Below are 15,764 nucleotides of genomic sequence, written 5' to 3'. Positions count from 1 at the left end.
GCCACTGAGGGAAAAAAGGAATTTTGTTTAATACCCCATTGAAAACGTGGGAAATTTTGCTTTCGCTAAATACCGGTGTTCAAAATGTGCTTTCTCGGGAAAATGTGCAGAAATGAAGGGAAAATGCTTTTATCATGGCGGCCTGACATGTGTCGCGAAAAGAAATTTGGCTTGATGTTTCCCTTTAATTTGCTGCCTAGCCTTGGATACAGAGCCCTGGCCCATTCAGGTTTATTCAGGCTTCGAGTGCTGCTTCCTTGGATTTCTTCCAGCTATAGTGGCAGTGACCCTTCCATTAATTGCCTCCAACCACTCAAAGCTCTTTAGTCACACAATCCCGTATGTACGCATGTTATTGTAAAGGAATGCCCGAAAATTTCTACGGTCTATACAGGAGAGGCTAGAAAGGAAATGAGAGTAGATGAGCTGGTCCCCGTCCCAACGCAAAAACTAATAAAAACGAAGTGGTGATTGACAATGATGTGATCAAGAACAATCCAGTTCTGGTGTTCATTATTAATGGGTTTTGTATTTCTTTTATTTCATTTATTATTATATTTATTACCTTGGCTGTATTCAGTCTGAAATTACTATATTTTGAAAAAAATATATATTTGTGGGGGAAAATAATTTTTAGCCGACAGCTGGGAAAAACCAACTCGGAAAGCTGGGAAAAGATCCTTTTGTGGGAGGCATTTATTGTGTAGTGTAATCCAAGGCAAGAGTTGCTTCAGGGCCCCCTCAAAGCTATAAATTATCAGTTTGGAGCCTCTATTTTGTACAGTTTAATTTGTTAGAAGAATTTGCACAGCTATAATCTAAAAATGTACATAAGTGTGTTGTATGCAGTGTCTTCACGGAGAAAACTTCGCTGATGAAGGTGTTGAACTTAGTTATTTGAAGCATTACTTTTAATAAATATTCAGTCTTTATTCACCTTAAGTAAAGCATAATTTATTCAACAATTCCTTTAAATTATACAGTAGAACCCCATTATAGTAAACTCGTATATATTAAAGTGAAACTGCAGTCCCATTTCGCCTCCAATAGATGACTGTACAATTTTTTTTTTCGGTTATAGTAAAGATTTAAAAAAAAACAGTTATAGTAAAGAACACCTGGCCATGGCGACGTACCTCCTGCGAATGATTACTACGCAGCATGCGCGAGGCCGAGATTCGGATGCGAATGCATACCAAAGACGATAAAACGGTACTCTTTGAGATAGCTTCACCACCAAGTGCAAAAGCTATGAGGAGAAGCCAACTTCTTAAAGTCCTTGGGGCCCCGAGGCAAAATTCGCGGTGCTGCACACGAAAAAAGAAAAAATTAAAGCTGGCTACAAACGCAGAAAGGAGGAGGTGTGGGTCGCTGAGAAAGAAAAGACTGTGAAAATGCAGTGAAGAGCAGAGGTAAGGGAAGAAAAGGGTGAATATTCGCCCGGCGGTACCACTCACAGTGCCGCCGCGCCTCGACTGTGTCACACATTTAACTATTGCCTCTTAAATGATGCTGAGGCTGTGGAAAATGTCGCCATGTTCACACAAAATTTTGTTTTCAGATGAAATCAAACTCTCGTTATATTCGTAGCCGCTATGTATTTGTGCAAATGCGGTACTTCGTCAAGACTTGAACAAAATCGAAAACATGATAACATGAAATGTGATAACTGAATAGAAATACTTATCTCATAAAGGAACAATAAGAGCAGGATGGGAAGTATTTGTGAGTGTTTCTTTTATAAACCAACACTGTGTTTAGTGAGTAGCCACTGAAGGGGGGACACTGGTCTTAGCCTATTTTCCTTATTTTCAATCCAATCCTAATGAAACTGCATCACATTGCTCAGTTTTTTATACCGATTTCAAATATAAAATTGCTTTCTTTATTAATTCATTACTTCATAAGATAATTAATCTTAATTAGTCATTTTTAGTACCTCTGTGCAAAAAAATGGCTCAATAAAAAGTAATTTTTAATGCATGGCTACATAGTATGGTGAGTAAATAGTGCAATAATCAAAGCAGTTTCTTCATTTTACCCTCATTAGTAATTTTACAGCTCTTAGAATAACAGCAGTCAAAGTGTGAATATCACGCATCAGTAAACTTTGCAAAATTATTAATTCTTGAACCATGATTGAAGAATTTTGCTTCAATTATTCTATACATTGTGCCTTCAGCTTCCCTTAGCAAACAATATGACATGTCTATCTGTCCTAGACGTTAAGATATTGACGTACTAAGACAGCCAGGTGTCCAAAATTTTCATGGTGTTAAATCGCCTGCTCCTGCACAAATTGAGCCCACACAGTGATCAAAATTTAATACTATGGTCAAGATACTGATTTCCTGGAGGAGAAAACTGGTAGAGTTTAAGAATAATAGCTATAGGCTCCAAAAATATCATTTTTAAAATGATTTTTGGGTCATTTTTTGGTCCCAAAGACCAGTGCCCCTCCCCCTTAATTGCCAGAGAGCATCCTTAGAGCCATGCCATTGCCAATGACTGATATAGTAAAGATTTTTGCTGATCAGAGTCACTTTACTACTGAGGGGTTCTACTGTATATAATTTGCTGTGTGCATGTGATTCTTGTGACAGTGCTTTCTCCCTTGCATGAACATTGCAGGTGGTGAGCTCGGAAGTAGTGAGGAGAGTGGAAAAGATTGGTCTGAACTTGAAGAAGAAGCTCGAGAAGGTGTGTACTCTTTCATGTATATTTACTTGTGTGGCTGTTGAAAAAAAAAAGATGTTGCTGCTACCTGTCGGTTGTCTCAACAGACCATACCTTGCGAGCAGCTGTAAAACCATTAAGCCAGTTCTGTTAGAGCTTGAAAATGTATGAATGGGGTCTTTCGTTGCTTGTTTTCCCCAGTTAGGTGGGTAAAAGTAGGGCACTGCTTATCAACGAGAGATCGGGTGGGAATCAGGTTTTTACAGTGAAGGGAATAAATTGAGTGGCCTTTTTTTTTTTTTTACAGGACATGATATACAATGGACTTAATTTCCTGTCAACCTCAGTTGTATTAAAAAGGCTCCCATTGATTCAAACTGCGCATAATACGAACAGATGTTTGCTGCCCTACAATGCTACAAAAGTTAGCCAGAAACAGTGCCACTTTTTCTCACTCTTCTTCTCTCCCTCTCCCAATCTCATCTGCAAGTTGCGCCTTGCTTTGGGTAGCAAGGGCTAAAACAGGCTTACAGGATCCTGCTGATGATCGTTTTTTTACAAGTAAATAACTGCAGAAGTCCTCATGTGGATTTAATAGAGCTGTTGGTTGCCAGTTCGTCTATTTGCAGTAGAAAAATATATTATATCGGAGGACTTTTCGAGTGGAAGTGTGGTTGAACCCTATATTCACGAAACTTGTTCAGGGCACCAAATTTGTAAAAATTGAATTTTACCTGGAAATGAAGGGCCCTGTGTACACTTCCTTGTATAGTGGAATGGACAGCCTGCTATTTTTCGTTATGTGCTGCTTTCATGTTGGGGCTTGTAAGAATAATGCAGAAGCAGAGCCAAAATGAGAAATGACGATGAAATTGCCCAGCACACGTTCATGGCAACCCCCCCACCACCACCAGCACCATTAGTGGAAGTCATAAAAATGACATTTCAGGATGAGTGGAGTTTCGAGATAAGGGAATTACCAAACTTTTCAGTCTACTGATCATGCACTGCACACAATTAGGAGTTCTTGCTTGCTTTGTCTTGCAACACAAACTTCACTCCTTGTTTGAGAAATAATAAAAGCAGCCCCATGTAGTGACACAGCTGTTAAAGAATGAACTATCGCACTAATACCATGACTGCGGCAGTGGCCATCATCTCCGCTGCCCGTGGAGTTGGGAGAATGTCACGGGCGGGGAAGGTGGAAGCCTACCTCTTCCCATGTGTTCCCTGTCTCGGTCCACCTAGCTGTTGTTGCGCTGTGAAACGGACTGTGTCCTTGCCTCACATTTCCACCCTCTCTATTCCTGGCGTGCAATTAACCAAGCAGCGTTAAGGCGCACATTGCTCGTTTTCTGTCCTTTTTTTTGCGATGTCCTGTTTTCTGCTCCTTTTGTACATGAATTGTTCTAGTACCGTTCTGTGTGATGTTACAGAAGTGAAAGTAATGAAGCCTGCTGCATTTGCCACAAAGCCCCCATGGGGCTAGAGCGCGGCACATATTATAAATTGTTTGCTCACTGCAGTCGGCGTTCTTCTCCCATTTGTGTTCTATCGTTATTCGAAATGAAACTTTCATGTAGTTTGGATTCATTTCTAGTAAAGAAGCACTTGCTAATAAACAGTCAATTCGTTATAACGTGAAAGGTCGTTAATTCAAGTTTTCAGATAATTCGAACCGTATGACTTCGTTCATTCTTGCTCCATTGAAGCCTGTGTATAAAGCAGCCCGCTTAAGTGGCTGTTATTCTCTGGTTTATGCACACTATCTCCATCCATCAAGCTGTTTTTTTTTTTCAAAGTAGCATTTATTTTAGCATAATTCAGCTGCTTTTGCCCAGTCTCTGTCCCATAAAACCCTGCCTGCCACTTGCAGGTGTGTTGAATGTATCTGTTCATGCCTCTTTATATTATTAGACTGAACCTTGGTGTTGATGCTAATGAATTTTGACTGCATGTGCAGCTGACCGAAACCGTAACGAATTTGAGGATGAATACACCAAACGCAAGGGCGGGAAAGGCATGGATCGCAAACGACCTGCTCAAGAATCCAGAAGTTCGTCTAAAAAGAAGAGCACCCCCAGCCCCCAAAAGAATGGGAGCAGTGCTAAACGGCGCCACGAGTCTGATTCAAAAGGCTCTGAGCAGCGCAAGAAGCACAAGAAGTAAAGCCTTGGATATCAGCACTTTACCTGTCGTAGTGAGTCAAGCACAGTGGGAAGTACCACTACAGGTGAGCCAATGCAGATTGGAAACTCATTAATTTTGATGTTTTGGATGGTGAAAAATATCCTGATTGAACAGGGTTTTTTTTATTATTATTATTAGTATGCAAAAAGAAACAAAGTGAAAAACAGGTAAGCCAGAAACGCTGCTGTACAATGCGAAGGGTTTTGAAGCCACTTCTGTTGCACTCGGAAAAGCTCTGGGTAATGTTGAACAATTAACTGTTGTTGCAGCAGGAGCTCAGGTGAGCTGGTTATGGTTGCTGCCATTGTCCTTCTTCAGAATTTCGGTCACCATGCTACCAACGTTTGCATATTATGTTTGCACGTGTCCCTTGAGTCTCAACTTAGTGATTGGAAGGGCTCGCCCTAAGGTTCACTGCCATCTACATGACAGTGCATGGAGCATTTGGGAGCTCACTGAAGGATGTGCAACTTGAAGAGCTACGTTTTTGGGCGTGTTGATTGCTAGCAACTAGGCACACCTTTAGGCGTAAAGGTAAAGCTTATAGTGCGAAAGCATCACTCCAGACGTACCAACCCTGAGCAAGAATCTTGTGATCTAGTCTTCAGCTCCGAACTAACCCGAGCTTAATCAAGTTAACTCGGGTAAGTTGGGAGGAGCGTCATGTCAGCTGTTGCCAATGGGGAAGGAAGCTCAAGCAGTTCAGGGGAGCAGGTAGCAGTTGAATCAATGATTGGTTGCATCACTTAACTGCTGCGCCACTGCGCTTGTAGTGGTACGAGGACTTGCCGCGATCTATGAATGTTAAGTAGTGGATGACCAATTCTCCATATATGGGTATTAACCCACTAAGGCTGTCGCATCATACCCTTAAGGCGGAGCTTACCGTAAAAACCGGAATATAGGTCGAACTTCTTTTTAAAACGACCGTGGTGAAAAGCTGACCCCCGTATTATATACCGGTCATTGGCGGAAAAACTACGGAAGTCTTGCAACAATGGGCGGCTGAACTCAACAGCGTTCCTCCATCGCCATCAGCAGCAGTGCCGCCGTTTTGCGTTTCTGTAGTTGCGAAGCTATATTGGTTACAGGCTGCTTTTTCACATTTTGTTTCAAAATGAGTGGAAGCCGACACCGTTGCTTTCAAGAAAAATGCGATTGAGTACGCGGGAGCTCACAGCAACCTGGCGGCACAACGCGAATTTGGGGTACCCGAAAAAAGCATTCAGTACTGGCGGAGGCAGAAGCTGTGTATTACAACTTGCAGCAACCAGAAGAAAACTATATCATGGGCGGATTGCAGCGTATCCAGAATTGGAAGGAAAGGTTGCGCTGCGTGCAAGGTCGCTGCCTATGACTGCCAAATGCATCCGCGTGAATCCGGCAGAGATGCGAATCGCTGCGTATCCAGAATTGGAAGGAAAGGTCGCGCTGCATGCAAGATCGCTGCCTGTGACTGCCGATTGCATCCGCGTGAAAGCAGTAGAGATGGCGCGTGCCTCTAGACTCACGAGGGCATAATTCAAGGGCTTGCCTTCCTGGGTGCGGCTATTCATGAAGAGGAAGGGCTTTGCTCTGCGGCGCCGTACTTCTGTGTGCCAGAAACAAACACGCGGGTGATGGGCGCGCGATACTGTTAAAAAGTTGTCCAGGTGTACATACGAGCAGCATATAAGTGAAAATAAATACTGTCACCATTGTGCAACCTGTCGAGTCGCATTTGTTTCAAAGTAAGGTTGTCTTTTGGCACTTTTTTCATTGAAAAAGATTTTTTTCATTTTTAGAATTGGTTAGTTGGGGGGTCGACCTATAGTCCGGTTTTTACGGCAAGTGTCCCCTCCAATTGTAGAATGAACACCTGCTTTCGCACATCTACTCGGTTTAACTACGTTAAACCCCTACCACTTTTTGTACTATGCCCCTGTCTATTGCATCACCAACCACATTGCTTGAAGCTTTAAGTGAGACTTAAAAACATATGCTTATAAGTTGCAGTTCAGCTCACTGCTGAGAGCAAAGTGAGGAAAGCCAGCTTGGCGAAGTCTTCAAACTGCAAACAGGCAGGCAAGGACCAGAAGTGCTGGCAACACATAATCGTCGCTCATTCTGCATCCGGAATCCACACCTACAGATTTTTTCAAAAAACGTGCAAACGGCTGAGCGACACGGCGGGGCGAACTTCCAACTTTTTGGAACCTCGTTGCCACGGCCACTCAAGCCACTGTGGCTTCTTGAAACAAGTTTTTGTGCCATGGTGGCAGAAATCGACCCTTTTTGCTTGAATGTGAGGCCGAAGTGTAACGCCCGTCATTTTCACAATGTGTGCGGAAAACTTGTGGTGCTGATGATGTACATTCATGATGAAGATCACAGTGGCCCGACGGCTTTTTGTCTTTTGCTTCTTCGTTGCAGCCAAGCACTGCGTCTGGAGACGTTCAATCTGTCTGAAACAATGCCATAGCTGTAATGCACTGTCGTGTCAGTCTGATTCATACTAGGCCAACGTTCATTATAAATGGGCAGAACTGTATGGAGTGTCGACGTTTGCACTTCGCCATTCATTTCAGTTGTGCAACATGGTGACCCCGGCACTCCACTATTCGTTGAAAAGAAAAAGCCCTATTCATCGTGCAGGGTTTGTGCACACTCCAGGTGAAGTTCGAAAACGATGCTTCAGTGAACATAGGGACTGATCAAGACTGGCCTGGCTAAGGGGGGTATGGAGACAACTGAGTCTTATTGTTTGTGACTGAGGCATGCACGAATGTGCAAGAAAATGTGGCAGAGCTGGCTGACATAGCTGAATAACCGGAGAGGCTTAATGTGGAAGAGATACAGTTGGTCGACTGATTTTTCGGGCTCGAAGGAACAAAAAAAATGGTCCGAATAATCAAACAGTCGGAAAAATTCTTGCAGTAAAAAAAAATCGCTTTATTGAGATGAAATCACCTTAAAAATGTCACTGATTTTTTCTCTTGCTGACAGCAATTTCCACCAAAGTTGTACTTTCACTGTACACGCCAGACAGCAAGGTCACGGCGTTTAGTTGAATACTTCCCACGCTTCTTTGACGGACCCGGCAGCACCATGTTGTCCACAACCCGAGTGTGCACCACACCGCTCGTCAAACACGCACGAAGACAAGGAACTCTTCGTTCAAAGTGGTGGAACCGCTGGATGCAATCACAAAACGGCGAACGGATGTAACTACATGAAGTCTGAGCGCCACTCGGTCGACGCGGTCAGATTCACCCAAGTGACGAAACGGCGAATGGCAAACGTATGAGACCCACCGCGGTGGCTCAGTGGCTAGGGCGCCGAGTTCGAACCCGACCGCGGCGGCCGCGTTTCGATGAAAGCGAAACGCAAAGGCGTCCGTGTACTGTGCGATGTCAGTGCAGGTTAACGATCCCCAGGTGGTCGAAATTATTCCGGAGCCCTCCACTACGGCACCTCTTTCTTCCTTTCTTCTCTCAATCCCTCCTTTATCCCTTCTCTTAATGCTCGGTTCAGGTGTCCGCCCAGATGTGAGACAGGTACTGCGCAATTTCCTTTTCCCAACAGCCAATTTTCAGTTTTCAGCATATGAGATAAGCGATACTGTCCGCGACATCATCGGCGACAAAAGCGACGACAATCTGACTCCCACTTCGAAGTCGCAAAGGTCGGAGGGACCTCTACTGGCAAAAATGAGGTACAGAAACAGAAATTATGTCAAGCCAATCAAACTACAGAGTAAATCCACCTCAATCCAAGGTGACGTCTTTTGCACCGGCGAAACGCCGATAAAATGGCAGATTTTGGCCCACAGGCGACTGAAATTAGTCCGAAAAATCTAACTTTCGGACTTTTGAAGTCAGAAATATCCGTGGCAAATATGTATGTGCTTGACGGTGCCTCATTGAGGTCCAAAATAACCTACAAGTCCGAATTATTTATAGTCCAAATTACCCGTCGGGTTCTGTATAATAGTCTTTTAAAAAGCCTTGGAAAGATAAGTGGAGAGCCACACATCAGCACGTTTGAGCTAACCCAGGTGAGAATGTCCAAATGGGATTATTTATGGTCCCAGTTCAAGTGGTTTATTGACCCATTCCCTGTAGCTGCTGGGACCAGTAGCCGCAGGAGCAGCAGGCGTTGAAACCAGTAGCTGCTGATAGCAAGACCATTTATTTGGATAAACCATTCATTCCTGTAATATAGCCTTAGATTTCTAACCTTTCTGACAAGCTACAAAATGGTTTAAAGAGTTGCTTAATGATAGTAAGCACAAAAATTCTGAAAAACAAAGAACCTACACTAAGTTGTGTTGTCCTGCAAGATTAAGCACATCTGCCCATATTGAGAACACACAGCTTTCATCGTAGCAAGTGCCAACAAGACCAACAACAAAGCACTGCAATACACAACTTTGAGACTTACATACAGTGAAAGCTCGTTAATTCGAATTTTCGGATAATTCGAACTACACTACTTGGTCTGGCCAAGCTCCATAGAGATCTGTTAATTCGAAAGCGAGACAGTTCCGCTACGGATAATTCGAACTACGCGCCACTGCCTTAGGGCTGCTTGGCACAAAGCACGTGGAAAAAAAAAAGCGCCTCCGCATAGTTAGAGGCTGCGCACGTCCTAAACGGGGACAGAAGATGGAACCAGATAAAACCGTGGAAGAGTGGGTAAAGCCTAAATGGCGCCATCATTGACGCGGCGGCTGCCTACTCTCATTTCCGCTCAGCCTCCAAAACTTACAACTAAATACTCGTTAATTCCACCCCTTTTAATTCGGAAATACGGATAAGTACTGCCGGCGCAGTCCCAGCCAACGCCCATGAAAGGCTATGACTTCTGACGGGTGCTACAAATTACGTGCGAAAAACTTTTTGTTTTCTTTGCGAGTGTCATCTATCCTTCCACCCATCAGTCGCCAACAGTAGTACGCGGTCAGCCGCAATCATGACACTGGCTTTTAGCATCTCCGGCGGTCAGCCGCTGGCCGGAAGCGGCTAACGTGGGCTATCAGCGCAGACCAGTCAGGGTGCGACGGCGTCTGACTTCCGCCCACTTCTACAACATGGCCGCGCCTGCCGAAGCGGCTGCTCGCTTCATCACGAACTCATTGTTGCAGCTACACTGTGTTCACGGCAAACAAAAGTCGCACGAAGCTTTCGCTTTGTCTGAAGATGCCCGCAGCACAAAATTTTAGCGATGAAACGCGCCAGTTTTTCAGAATGCTTCTGGATTTTCAAATCTGCTAGGCTTAGCCACTACGTGTCGTTGACGTCAGGAAGCGCGGGAGGTTCAAACAGGTTAACTATTTTGGTTCAGAAAGGGGTCACAAAAGAAAAATTCGTCCTATTTGTCGTCATTGGATAAATAATTGCTTAATTGTAAATGCACAGCTGTTCTTTTCAGCATTTTACTAAGAATATGGAATCTACGCCATTTCTAAATCCTGGCGGCAGCGGTCTGGCAGCAGCCGCCTGTTTTCTGCCGCTTGTGGTGCTGCACGGTGGCGGTGCGGCGGCATTTCGCCACGCCGCTCAAAATCCGCGCTGCAAGTTTGCTCCATGTGAGTCGCCCTTAAGGCGAACGTACTGAAAACGAGGCTTGCACAACCGGACAAACGCTGGCACTCTGCAAAGTTCGCTTCTTCCCCTTGTTAGAGCTAACGTCAAAAGGTAAACGCACCACTGTGATGCTATAACTGCGCAGCATCTTGGCGCACTGCCAAGAAATGCGTTGTGGACTGTGACGGTGCGAAACGGAGGGAAGCATTTTTTTTTTTTTTTGCCAAATTCTTAGGCAAAAATCGGGGATGGGTGGGTTCATTATGCAAGTTGGTTTGTTACGCTAGTAAATACGGTACATATACTGTAATGCAAATGGTTCGTGTCAGTTTTTTTTTAAGGCCATTCGATAATTCGAACAACAGATAATTCAAACTTTTTTTCTCGGTCCCGTGAAGTTCGAATCAACGAGCTTTTACTGTACACTCACGTTAATTCAAACTGTTAATATGAGCTCATGCTTATATACTCCCTCAATAAGGGCATCCCTTAAGTGTTAGTGGGGAACAGGTAATAAACATAGTTTTCTTATAAAATTTCAGCACTATTTTTGCAATTGATAGGAGAAAAGCTTGGAACAGATTTAGCTGAAAAATTTTTGTTAATTGAGGAACACAGTTACAACATAAACAACAGAAAGAAGTCAATCCAACAATGAAAAGTTCACAGTAGGAGCCAGTAGATCCCACTTCAGAACCAGAAGCTCCCAGCAGGGACCATTTCAACCAGCAGCAAACCAGAAGGCTTCCTTTTGGGACCAGTAGATCCAAGCAAAAACAAAAAAAAAACGGTTGGTCGTGCCCTACAGGGACCATTTCAAACAGCAGCAAACCAGAAGCCTTCCTTCTGGGGCCAGGTGAAACCATTAGAAACCAGCCGAGTCCCGTTAAGGGCACAGGGTAAGCCCTATACTTCCCATGCATTTTAGGCCATGTTGAGGTACATGTTTCTCACTAACTAATAACAGTAGCCTAATAATACATATATCATTGTTTGCCAAATTTTGTGCTCTTTTTACTGAACTAGAATATTTGAAATGTGTTGAAAATTCGATTTTTAATAAAATTTTTTCCAGTAGTACACAAATCTGGCCTTTCTTTGCGCATTTCAAAATTCATAACAGAATAACTGCTCAGTGAAATTGCTTAATTCTAGTTCAGTAGTTGGCAACACTTATGTAGATGATTGCAAAAAAAAATCAGCCGTCTGTCTTGAAAGCCATTGGAAATAATGGTACCTTTGTAAGAAAAAACACTGTTTTGAGATAATAGAGCGTAAAGAGAAAAAAAGATGTGAAAAACCATTTTTTATTCGCAGAAACGCTTCCATAGTAATTGGTTTAATAGCCCCCTGCTTCGTAGTCACTGTCGCCGTCATTTTTTCGCTTTTCGGCTTGTCGTTTTGACTGTCGGGCCTCTTTTGTAAGCTGTCGTGTTGCTCGGTCCGCAAAGTACATGCGCTTATGATCAGCTTCCCTCAGCCACTTGATGGTGTTGCTCCCTGGGTTCAATCCACACGCCTTCAAAACGTTGGCCCGTGCGATGCTACCATCATTAAATGAAAGAACAGCATCCAGTGTTGCCATCCGTAGGGTCCGAAGCCTAACAAACACATTCTTTGGCGCGCGTTCCCAAACAACATGGTTGAACGACTCATTTGCATTTTGAGTTCGCCCATGCAGGCACTTCTCTAGGAGCTCAGCCTTTGATAGCTCCCTATAAATGGGTTTGATAGCCTCCAAGACAGATGCAGGCAAACTCTCCTTGTGGAAAAATGGCTTGCCCTCTGACTGACTTCTGTTGAAGGCACACCACGTATCAGGTCCCTTTGGGCAAAGTCCATGGCATGGGTCATCGTCTGTGGCCGATAAGTGGAAGAAGGTTGCCCAAACGGCCTTTCGCATTTCATCCAGGTTTCCTACATTTCTTCTGATGGCCAAACCATAGTACGTCTGGAGCTTGTCTATTACTGCATCAGTCAGTCGGCCTCGGCCCGAGAGGCTCTTTCCATCAGAGAGTTTTCCTGCTTTGTTTCCTTTTTTTAGCCTTCGTAACCTTGTGCCCATCCTTTTTTGCACGTGCCCTATGCACTCAACCTTGGATATTTCAACGGAATCACCATATGGCATTTGTGCCTTCACAGCCATAAAAGCCTTGCTGTCACCATCCCCAAGGTATTTGACGTATCGAACGCCGTGAAGCTCCTCACTCCTGCCAAAAATTTTCAGTGCTCCTGCGACTTCCATTCCACCGCTGGTGCCTTGGTAGTTGCTTTGGCACACCTCTCTATGAAGGGGGTCACTGTTTGTACCCTTGATGCTGCACTTTGGACAACGTTTAGACAAAACCTCCACATCCAGCACTTTCCCAGAGTCTACACTGGTCGCAGAGACTATGCCGTTATTGGAAGTATGGCCTCGCTTCTGCCAGCTTCCATCAAGAGCAACTGCGATGTCTTTATCCCCCTCATTCAGCTGTACAGCTTCGTCAGCTGCCCTTTTCATCGACTCCTGAGCAGCAGCTTCGATGTGACCTAGAAGCTCTTGATTGTATTTCGCAAACTTTGTCGGCGGCTTAGGAAGGTTTAGCATAGCACAGAGTATATTTCCTGCAGCCATTCCCTTACCAATGGACCTCAAGGCATACACTAACCTGAGGTTGGCTTCATAGAGGCCAGAAGTAGTTTTCTTCGACGTCTCAAATCGTTGTGCGGCACTACACTTCACAGTTCAAACTGTAAACGCTTGCAACGCCTACCCGTTTTGTCACAATTTCGATGAGCTCAACACTTCCACCGCACTCTCTGCACACACAAATCTGTGTAATTGCGGCACAAATGCCGTCCATGTCCATTAAGGCATATTGGCTCCTGCTCTGTAGCACATCCTCTTCCTGGAAGCACAGAGAAAATCTTGAAAGCTTCGATGTCGAGGAGCTGGCGCGTTCGGCGTTCGGGATCTCATTCGGTCGTGGACATCCTTTTGCTTTTTCACGATGAGCGTAGCGGTTGCCGTGAAATTCACACCTGACGAAGGCCTTCTCTGCCCTGGGTATCTCAACTTATCAGCAGCAACCAACACCGGCACAATTTACAATACTGATCGAAAGGGATAGCACTCGGACGCAGCTGCATGAAGGGGTTGCAGAAACGTGGAAAAAACGTGCAAAGCGTCTCAGGATTGTCTTGGCTAAAAAAGAGGAGCTGTACAATAGTTGCCAGACAATTTTTATATGTAGCTGATTTTAGACAAGTTTTGAAATCAGGTGGTGGACTTTTTGGTTGAAAAAATTGACGTTAATCCTGAAAGGGGGCGTGGCCGCTCACTACTTGGTTTCGGAAAAAGCGTTTTTCAGCCGTAAATATGGCTTTCTGAGGAAAGTGCGATCATGGAACATGTGTAGAAAGACTTGAACTTCTAAAATTCCAAAAGAAAAAAAAAAGATTTTTTTCTAATTTTACCTTACCCTGTGCCCTTAACAATTCTCAAATTCTCACCTTGGACTGTGCTCACGAGCATATGCAAAGTATGTGCTCTTCAACTAAACATCGTATGACATATTGCAAAGACGAGACCCTGCTGTGCCAATAATGACAGTGGTGTAGCACTTCTTTACATCACACCCAAACTTTTTCAGCATTGTTTGCCAACCTAAAAGATTTGGAAACTAAAAGCTACATGCTCCGGAGTGCCTATAAATCAATGTTTTATTGCTATGAAGTGCTCCAGGTTGGAAATCTTGGTGCTCCAGACTGCTCCTAAATTGACGTTCCTGAGTGCTCTAAACTGGAAATTTTAGTGCTCCAAAAATTGCTTCAAACTGTATTTTACCAGCAGCATCAATGGGAAAAACTGTGATATCTGAGGCCCATAGTATCCCTGTGGCCTGCTATGAATCGTGTGATGTCCTTAACCAGAAGGCTCACTTTGAGTGGTGGAATGTAAAAAAAAAAACCACCTGGTCAATGCATACCATGTGCAGGAAATATTCTTGTAATGAATCATCTGTGCTTCAGAGTAATTCTGAAGCCATAGATTTACTGAGGCATGTGACCAATATGTCAAAACCCTGTGCAGAAGAGCTTTTTAAATTGTAATAGCTTCAAACTTGTGCAAGCCTTGATTTTTGTAGTTGTCATTTGTTCTGTAAAGTCAGTTTTGAATTGTGTTCCACAGTTTACCGTTTTCATTATCTTGTTTTTGGAGTAAATTTAGTGTCCTGCATGTCGTATTTTTTCATTTGCCCTTTCAGGTGCGAGCCAAAACGTGTGGCACTGAATCAGCTGCTGCATTGGAGTGCATTCATTCTCTTGACAGAACCAGCCTGTCCTGCTGTGTTTTAACCCCCCCTCCCCCCTTTTTTTTTTTTCTAAAATGCCTAAATTGAAATACAGCACTGACTGAAACACATTAAACACATTTCTCATGGATGATTATTTGGTGTCACATGATGGTCTCATGTGCTTTGTTTGAAACTGAACATGTTCTTGCTAGTGACCAGCTGGACTGTAAAATAGCCTTTGTGTCACCTTTTGAGGGACAGGTTTTTGTCTGCCATTCCTTTAGCTTTGTGGATATGGCTGACTTGTCTGTGTTGTGTACTGCTTAAATTAATCTGCCGTACAAGTGTATATAAGTTCAGAAAGGACATTGCTGCTTCTCTTTTTATTCCCTTGTGAATAAATGCCAATCAGTGAATCCATCCTCAGAGGTCAGTTCACAACATTATGAAGCAAGTTGTGCTTGTTTTTATGTCTCATTTATTTTCCTTATTTTTTTGTATGTGCACATGCATCATTAAGACTTAAGCTGTATGTTTTGGTTTTACTTGTAGGATTGGAATAAATGCTTTTGTAACAGAACACCAGACATTTTGTATCTGTTTGTGAATTCACACCAGGTATTAACTAGTATCTCACTTTGGTTCGACTTCCATAGCCGGCTTTTTAAGCTACTTACACACCTAAGGTGTGTGAAGCAGATTGTGTCTGCGACACTGGAATTTTGAAGAAAAAAATATAACATGTTTATAGTCAAAAATAATTCTGCTGTAGCATCATGTCTTGTAACACGAAGTGTAACATGGAAGTGTCACTTGCATTTTAATGCGATAGCACTGAAGGGCCTGTTTGGAAGAAAGTCCGGTGTCAGCAGGGTGTTGCAAATGGGTTGCAAGCCCCAAGGGTAGCGTTGGCCTGGCGGCCTGGGGCAAAGCTGGAAACATCCGAAGGTCCCGGCAAAGGATGAGTCGACTGGCAACAGAACAACTTGTTTATTCTGGCATCGCAAAAGAGCAGCCGGTCAGGGCGACCACGTTACTCGAAGGAAGAAAT

The 15,764-nt window shown here is 43.7% G+C and overlaps 1 protein-coding gene across 2 annotated transcripts in view; it reads left to right on the top strand.

Annotated features, from left to right (window-relative positions):
* Positions 1-15,293, top strand: part of dre4 (SPT16 homolog, facilitates chromatin remodeling subunit dre4) — a 93,001-nt gene extending 77,708 nt beyond the window's left edge. For both annotated transcript variants that reach the window (XM_077648153.1, XM_077648152.1), the window contains 3 exons: positions 2,632-2,700; positions 4,640-4,909; positions 14,684-15,293. In XM_077648153.1, coding sequence (XP_077504279.1) covers positions 2,632-2,700; positions 4,640-4,845 — 275 coding nt within the window. In that variant the 3' untranslated portion in view covers positions 4,846-4,909; positions 14,684-15,293. The remainder of the gene's footprint in view (positions 1-2,631; positions 2,701-4,639; positions 4,910-14,683) is intronic.
* Positions 15,294-15,764: the final 471 nt, after the last annotated feature.

The sequence above is a fragment of the Amblyomma americanum genome, chromosome 1 (assembly GCF_052857255.1).
Source record: "Amblyomma americanum isolate KBUSLIRL-KWMA chromosome 1, ASM5285725v1, whole genome shotgun sequence".
NCBI classification, from domain to species: domain Eukaryota; kingdom Metazoa; phylum Arthropoda; class Arachnida; order Ixodida; family Ixodidae; genus Amblyomma; species Amblyomma americanum.
This window is presented reverse-complemented; position numbering and strand designations above follow the sequence as displayed.